The 7,960-nt window shown below is 46.7% G+C and overlaps 1 protein-coding gene and 1 non-coding gene across 2 annotated transcripts; both read right to left on the minus strand.

Annotated features, from left to right (window-relative positions):
• Nucleotides 1-1,327: 1,327 nt before the first annotated feature.
• trnaa-ugc (transfer RNA alanine (anticodon UGC)) lies at nt 1,328-1,400 on the minus strand. The gene has a single exon. It is a non-coding gene; the product is annotated as a tRNA-Ala (tRNA).
• A 4,927-nt stretch (nt 1,401-6,327) lies between these two features.
• LOC137915689 (zinc finger protein 665-like) lies at nt 6,328-7,671 on the minus strand. Its single transcript, XM_068758829.1, has one exon. The coding sequence runs from the start codon at nt 7,618-7,620 to the stop codon at nt 6,328-6,330; it is 1,293 nt and encodes a 430-aa protein (XP_068614930.1). The 5' UTR covers nt 7,621-7,671.
• Nucleotides 7,672-7,960: the final 289 nt, after the last annotated feature.

Below are 7,960 nucleotides of genomic sequence, written 5' to 3' on the forward strand. Positions count from 1 at the left end.
CATTCACATGTCATGAATCCATCCACCTGGACACCTCATGATGCAACAAGTTCAGTAAAGCACCCTCGCTTCAAATGCCTTGAGCTGTGGAGCTTCATTCATCCACTGACAATAGCAGAGTGGAGAAAAATGCAGTTTTTTGGCAACAGTCTCCCAAGTACTTTGTCACGAGGGATCATTCCGGTCAGGTCAGCCTGTTCAAAAAAGCCACGATTCGGTCTGAAGACGGCATCAAAACGTCTCTGGAGAACGTGGGCATCGATCCCACTGCCTCTCGCATGCTAAGCAAGCGCTCTACCACTTGAGCTAATTCCCCTTGGTTGGGAAGCATACCGCCCCATCGGTGACACAAAAACATTCACATGTGATGAATTCAACCACCTGGACACCTCATGATGCAACAAGTTCAGTCAACCACCCTTGCTTCAAATGCCTTGAGCTGTGGAGCTTCATTCATCCGCTGACAATGGCAGAGTGGCAAAAACAGCAGTTTTTTGGCAAAAGTCTCCCGAGTCCGTGGTCATGTGGGATCATTCCGTTCAGGTTACCCTTTTCAAAAAAGTTACGATGAGGTCTTAACACCACGTCGAAGCACCTCTGGAGAATGCAGGCATTGATCCCACTACCTCTCGCATGCAAAGCAAGTGGTCCACCACTTGAGCTAATTCCCCTTCTGCCAAAAAGTGTACCGCCCCATCGGTGACACAAAAACATTCACATGTGATGAATTCAACCACCTGGACACCTCATGATGCAACAAGTTCAGTCAACCACCCTCGCTTCAAATGACTTGAGCTGTGGAGCTTCATTCATCCACTGACAATGGCAGAGTGGAGAAAAATGCAGTTTTTTGGCAACAGTCTCCCAAGTACGTGGTCATGTGGGATCATTTCGTTCAGGTTACCCTTTTCAAAAAAGTCAAGACGAGGCCTGAAGACAGCATCGAAACATCTCTGGAGAACGTGGGCATTGATCCCACTACCTCTGGCATGCAAAGCGGGCGCTCTACCACTTGAGCCAATTCCCCTTTTGCCAAAGTGCGTACCGCCCCATCGTGACACAAAAACATTCACATGTGATGAATCCATTCACCTGGATGGATTCCAGGTGGATGGTTCAGTGAAGCACCCAGTGCAGGACCAATTTCAGTGGAGCACCCTTGGTTAAAATGCCTTGAGCTGTGGAACTGCATTCATCCACTGACAACGGCAGAGTGGAGCAAACAGCAGTTTTTTGGCCACAGTCTCCCAAGTACCTGGTCATGTGGGATCATTCCGTTCAGGTTACCCTTTTCGATGCTGTCACGAAGACAGCATCGAAGCATCTCTGGAGAATGTGGGCATCGATCCCACTACCTCTTGCATGCAAAGCAAGCGCTCTACCACTTGAGCTAATTCCCCTTTTGCTGAAACGCATACCGCCCCATCGTGACACAAAAACATTCACATGTGATGAATCTATCCACCTGGACACCTCATGATGCAACAAGTTCAGTGTCGCACCCTCACTTCAAATGCCTTGAGCTGTGGAGCTTCATTCATCCACTGACAATGGCAGAGTGGCGAAAACAGCAGTTTTTTGGCAAAAGTCTCCCAAGTACGTGGTCATGTGGGATCATTCCGATCAGGTTACCCTTTTCAAAAAAGTCATGATTCGGTCTGAAGACGGCATCGAAACACCTCTGGAGAATGCGGGCATTGATCCCACTACCTCTCACATGCGAAGCAAGCACTCTACCACTTGAGCTAATTCCTCCTTCGCTGCGATGCGTACCGCCCCATTGGTGACACAAAAACATTCACATGTGATGAATCCATCCACCTGGACACCTCATGATGCAACAAGTTCAGTCAACCACCCTCACTTCAAATGCCTTGAGTTGTGGAGCTTCATTCATCCACTGACAATGGCAGAGTGGCGAAAACAGCAGTTTTTTGGCAAAAGTCTCCCAAGTACGTGGTCATGTGGGATCATTCCGTTCGGGTTACCCTTTTCAAAAAGGTTACGATAAGGCCTGAAGACCACATCGAAGCATCTCTGGAGAATGTGGGCATCGATCCCACTACCTCTCGCATGCAAAGCAAGTGGTCCACCGCTTGAGCTAATTCCCCTTCTGCCAAAAAGCGTACCGCCCCATCGGTGACACAAAAACATTCACATGTGATGAATTCAACCACCTGGACACCTCATGATGCAACAAGTTCAGTCAACCACCCTCGCTTCAAATGCCTTGAGCTGTGGAGCTTCATTCATCCACTGACAATGGCAGAGTGGAGAAAAATGCAGTTTTTTGGCAACAGTCTCCCAAGTACGTGGTCATGTGGGATCATTCCGTTCAGGTTACCCTTTTCAAAAAAGTCAAGATGAGGCCTGAAGACAGCATCGAAACATCTCTGGAGAACGTGGGCATTGATCCCACTACCTCTGGCATGCAAAGCAAGCGCTCTACCACTTGAGCCAATTCCCCTTTTGCCAAAGTGCATACCGCCCCATCGTGACACAAAAACATTCACATGTGATGAATCCATCCACCTGGACACCTCATGATGCAACAAGTTCAGTAAAGCACCCTCGCTTCAAATGCCTTGAGCTGTGGAGCTTCATTCATCCACTGACAATGGCAGAGTGGGGAAAACAGCAGTTTTTTGGCAACAGTCTCCCGAGTACTTTGTCAGGAGGGATCATTCCGGTCAGGTCAGCCTGTTCAAATCAAGTCATGATTCAGTCTGAAGACAGCATCGAAACATCTCTGGAGAATGCGGGCATCGATCCCCCTACCTCTCGCATGCTAAGCAAGCGCTCTACCACTTGAGCTAATTCCCCTTTTACTGAAGGGCATACCGCCCCATCGGTGACACCAAAACATTCACATGTGTTGAATCCATTCACCTGGATGGATTCCAGGTGGATGGTTCAGTGAAGCACCCAGTGCAGGACCAATTTCAGTGGAGCACCCTTGGTTAAAATGCCTTGAGCTGTGGAACTGCATTCATCCACTGACAATGGCAGAGTGGAGCAAACAGCAGTTTTTTGGCCACAGTCTCCCAAGTACGTGGTCATGTGGGATCATTCCGTTCAGGTTACCCTTTTCAAAAAAGTCAAGACGAGGCCTGAAGACAGCACCGAAACATCTCTGGAGAATGCGGGCATCGATCCCACTACCTCTCGCATGCAAAGCAGGCTCTCCACCACTTGAGCTAATTCCCCTTTTGCTGAGGTGCATACCGCCCCATCGTGACACAAAAACATTCACATGTCATGAATCCATCCACCTGGACACCTCATGATGCAACAAGTTCAGTAAAGCACCCTCGCTTCAAATGCCTTGAGCTGTGGAGCTTCATTCATCCACTGACAATGGCAGAGTGGAGAAAAATGCAGTTTTTTGGCAACAGTCTCCCAAGTACTTTGTCACGAGGGATCATTCCGGTCAGGTCAGCCTGTTGAAAAGAGCCACGATTTGGTCTGAAGACTGCGTCGAAACATCCCCGGAGAATGCGGGCATCGATCCCACTGCCTCTCGCATGCTAAGCAAGCGCTCTACCAATTGAGCTAATTCCCCTTGGTTGGGAAGCATACCGCCCCATCGGTGACACAAAAACATTCACATGTGATGAATTCAACCACCTGGACACCTCATGATGCAACAAGTTCAGTCAACCACCCTCGCTTCAAATGCCTTGAGCTGTGGAGCTTCATTCATCCACTGACAATGGCAGACTGGCGAAAACAGCAGTTTTTTGGCAAAAGTCTCCCGAGTCCGTGGTCATGTGGGATCCTTCCGTTCAGGTTACCCTTTTCAAAAAGGTTACGATAAGGCCTGAAGACCACGTCGAAGCATCTCTGGAGAATGTGGGCATCGATCCCACTACCTCTCGCATGCTAAGCAAGCGCTCTACCACTTGAGCTAATTCCCCTTTCGCTGAAGCGCACAACGCCCCATCGTGACATAAAAACATTCACATGTGATGAATTCAACCACCTGGACACCTCATGATGCAACAAGTTCAGTGACGCAGCCTCGCTTCAAATGCCTTGAGCTGTGGAGCTTCATTCATCCACTGACAATGGCAGAGTGGTGAAAACAGCAGTTTTTTGGCAAAAGTCTCCCAAGTACGTGGTCATGTGGGATCGTTCCGTTCAGGTTACCCTTTTCAAAAAAGTCACGATGAGGCCTGAAGACAGCATCGAAACATCTCTGGAGAACGCGGGCATCGATCTCACTACCTCTCGCACGCAAAGCAAGCACTCTACCACATGAGCTAATTCCCCTCCTGCTGAGAAACATACCGCCCCATTGGTGACACAAAAACATTCACATGTGATGAATTCAACCACCTGGACACCTCATGATGCAACAAGTTCATTCAACCACCCTCGCTTCAAATGCCTTGAGCTGTGGAGCCTCATTCATCCACTGGCAATGGCAGAGTGGAGAAAACAGCAGTTTTTTGGCAACAGTCTCCCAAGTACTTTGTCAGGAGGGATCAAATCCACCACTTCTCATCATTAGGTTCCGAGAACGAAGGTTCAAGGAACCTATTGTTTTTGCAGAAATTATTATTATTATTTGCGAATGCCTTTTTGAGGCACTTCCCGGGCACCTAGAGGTGTCGAAACTATATAGGAGTGTCACATCTGGTGTCTAGTTTCTAAATCTGGAATTTGATATCGCCTTCGGGCTCCATAGCGCCACCTAAGGGTGGTTTTTCTCCGGAAAGGTACTCGGATTGTCACGAAATCCGAGTATGTCGTACCTCTGGGGGTCTCGAGCCTGGAAAATATTTTTGAAAATTTTTACGCAAACAGGAAGTCAGCCATCTTGGACGGCGTGCGAAGATTTGAAATGTACGAACGCGTTTTTGAGGACTTTAGCATCAACGAAAACCCAAAAAACGTTACGCGCAGGTTCGCAACGGTACTTCCGAGAATTTGATTGTGTAATTTTAACTTTTGGTTGCATATTGGCTCTTTGGCGCCCCCTTGTTTTTTTTCCCTTGTAGCGTGGCTTTGACCCCCTCAACATACGCGAAAACTCTTGAAAATCGGTCAGGAGACGGACATCGGCCAACTTGACCTGCTCGTAAAGCGATTGCTCTCGGCGTATTTCTGGGGCTCCAGAGCGCCCCCTAACGCAACGGAGGCCGTAGTTTGAATGTAGATTGTCCGATAGTCACGAAATTTGGTGAGAATGTCCAAATCCTCATTCCAGACATATTTGTAATTGGCTTTCTGTAGCCCCGCCCACCCGGATGTTGGCCATATTGGATTTTGTTTTTTGGCATACTTTAACAAACTCCTCCCAGACGCTTTATCGGATTTGCGTCGAATTCGGGTGACGTAATCGCCAAGTACCCGCGATGTTAAATTGCGAAGGGATTTTTGATCGATCGAACGATGAGGTCACAGGCCACGTTTGAATGTGCCATTTTCCCATTTTATAGGTCTCGAACTTTGCGATACTCCTCCCAGAGGTTTCGAGATATCGATCTCAAAGTCGGGCGACGGCCTCTCGACTCATTGACGACGCTAAATTGTGAAGCGTTTGTGTTTTCGCCAATCGCTGTTGCCGTGGCAGCCTTGCGAACTTTGATGTTTTGGCGTGACGTGCATGGCTGTTGGAGCTTCGCTTTGCACGGTCCGACTGTCTCCAAATTTCACACGCTGGATGAGAGTCCAGACCTGAACTCGAGTACATGCCATTGACGGTGATAGTCTCAGTGCCACCTACAGGAACAGGAGCATACATTGTCCGATCGGTCCCAAACTTGACACTCTTCATCAGGGTCACGTCTAGAGGACAAACGCCTGTTTCTGACATTTGTGGATTGCGAATAAGCGCGTACCCCAACGTGCGCCAGGCCCCAACGTACGCCGGGTTCGAGGAACCTCTCAAGGCTGCTCGCAGCTTTAATTTATTTATTTATTTATTTGAAAGGATAAAACCCCTTGAGATGAAACCATCTCGTTTTCAAGAGGGTCCTCAATCAAAACAAAACATAAACAAAATAACAGCAGTGCAGATATGAAAAAACAACAACAACAAACAGAAAATAAAAAAAATACTCTCTCTTTACACACAAACACACATCCACACTCAAACTACACACATACAAACATGCACATGTCAAAATAGTAATAATAAACTAAAATTGCAGTTATAACATGACAAAATAAGATAGCAACACAAAGTTAAAAGCAGTTACAAACATTTTGAAAATGTAACAATATGGCATTTTTAAACATATTATAAGATCTTATAGAGCGGATGGAGGATGTGCCCATCAGTGTGGGCACATCTTCTGTAAAGATTCCCGTTTGACGAATTTAAGGCTTCTCACCTGTGTGGGTTCTCATGTGGCATGTCAATTGACCACTTTGTCTAAAATGCTTCCCACAGGTTTTACAACTGTAAGGCTTCTCACCAGTGTGGATTCTCATGTGGACTTTCAATTCACCACTTGAGGTAAACAATTTCCCACATGTGTTACAACTGTAAGGCTTCTCACCTGTGTGGGTTCTCATGTGGACTTTCAATTCACAACTTGAGGTAAACAGTTTCCCACATGTGTTACAACTGTAAGGCTTCTCACCTGTGTGGATTCTCATGTGGACTGTTAACTGAACTTTTTGTCTAAAATGTTTCCCACATGTTTTACAACTGTAAGGCTTCTCACCTGTGTGGGTTCTCATGTGGACTTTCAATTCACCACTTGAGGTAAACAGTTTCCCACATGTGTTACAACTGTAAGGCTTCTCACCAGTGTGGATTCTCATGTGGACTGTTAACTGATGTCTAAAATGCTTCCCACATGTTTTACAACTGTAAGGCTTTTCACCTGTGTGGATTCTCATGTGGACTGTCAAATGACCTTTTCGTCTAAAATGTTTCCCACATGTGTTACAACTGTAAGGCTTCTCACCTGTGTGGGCTCTCATGTGAACTTTCAATTCACCACTTGAGGTAAACAGTTTCCCACATGTGTTACAACTGTAAGGCTTCTCACCAGTGTGGATTCTCATGTGGACTGTTAACTGATGTTGATGTCTAAAATGTTTCCCACATGTGTTACAACTGTAAAGCTTCTCACCTGTGTGGGTTCTCACGTGGCCTGCTAAGTGGCTACTCTGTCTAAAATGTTTCCCACATGTGTTACAACTGTAAGGCTTCTCACCAGTGTGAATTTTCATGTGTTCTTTACAGCCTCTTTTTGTAGTGAAAGCTTTGCTACATGTTGTGCAAACATATGGTCTCCCTCTCCTGGTATCTCTGCTGTGGGATTGAAGTGTCTCTTCACATGTTTCACCTCTCTCATCATGGCTTGCAGATACATGGCAGCCGTTAGACAACAGCAGCTGCTCAACATCTGCTGCTCCTACGACAGAGCAAATAACTGGCATGTTGTCTGCAGACTCTTCCAACGCTGCATCTTCTTCAGCTTTCATGAACAGAGTCTGATCATCACTGTGGTCTGTTTCTCCACAAGTAGGACTCAACATGAAGGTTCCAGTCTCCTGCTTCAGTCCAAGCCGCTCTCTCTCCTGACTGGTGGGGACTTCTTCTTGCTCCTCTTTCACACGGGGAGGCTCTGGCTCCTCTTTGTCCACACTGGAGTTCATCTCCTCCTTCCAGAGCTGCTGGTCAGCAGGAACCTCCTCCTCCTCCTCCTTACAGACACGTTGCTGTGGACGGTCTGGAGGACAGAGAACAGAAGGAATTGGACTCTACTGTGACGAAAAAAATGTAGACATGCAATGAAATTAGAAGCAGAATATATTGAATATATTGACTCGCACCTTTATCGGATTTAAAATAAATAAACACACACAGTTCTAGGACGACATTTTTGTCCTCCCCCTCTTTAGTTCTTTTATTGACGGCTCCAAGTGAATTACCAGAAAATGTTTGAGTTGCTCTCAAAGCCAAACATTTATTGAATAATGATCTGAGGTAAAGTCT

This window comes from Brachionichthys hirsutus, unplaced genomic scaffold (assembly GCF_040956055.1).
Source record: "Brachionichthys hirsutus isolate HB-005 unplaced genomic scaffold, CSIRO-AGI_Bhir_v1 contig_558, whole genome shotgun sequence".
NCBI lineage: Eukaryota > Metazoa > Chordata > Actinopteri > Lophiiformes > Brachionichthyidae > Brachionichthys > Brachionichthys hirsutus.

Coding starts and splice junctions, on each gene's coding strand:
- LOC137915689 (XM_068758829.1), bottom strand. CDS start 7,620: ATGAACTCCAGTGTGGACAAAGAGGAGCCAGAGCCTCCCCGTGTGAAA.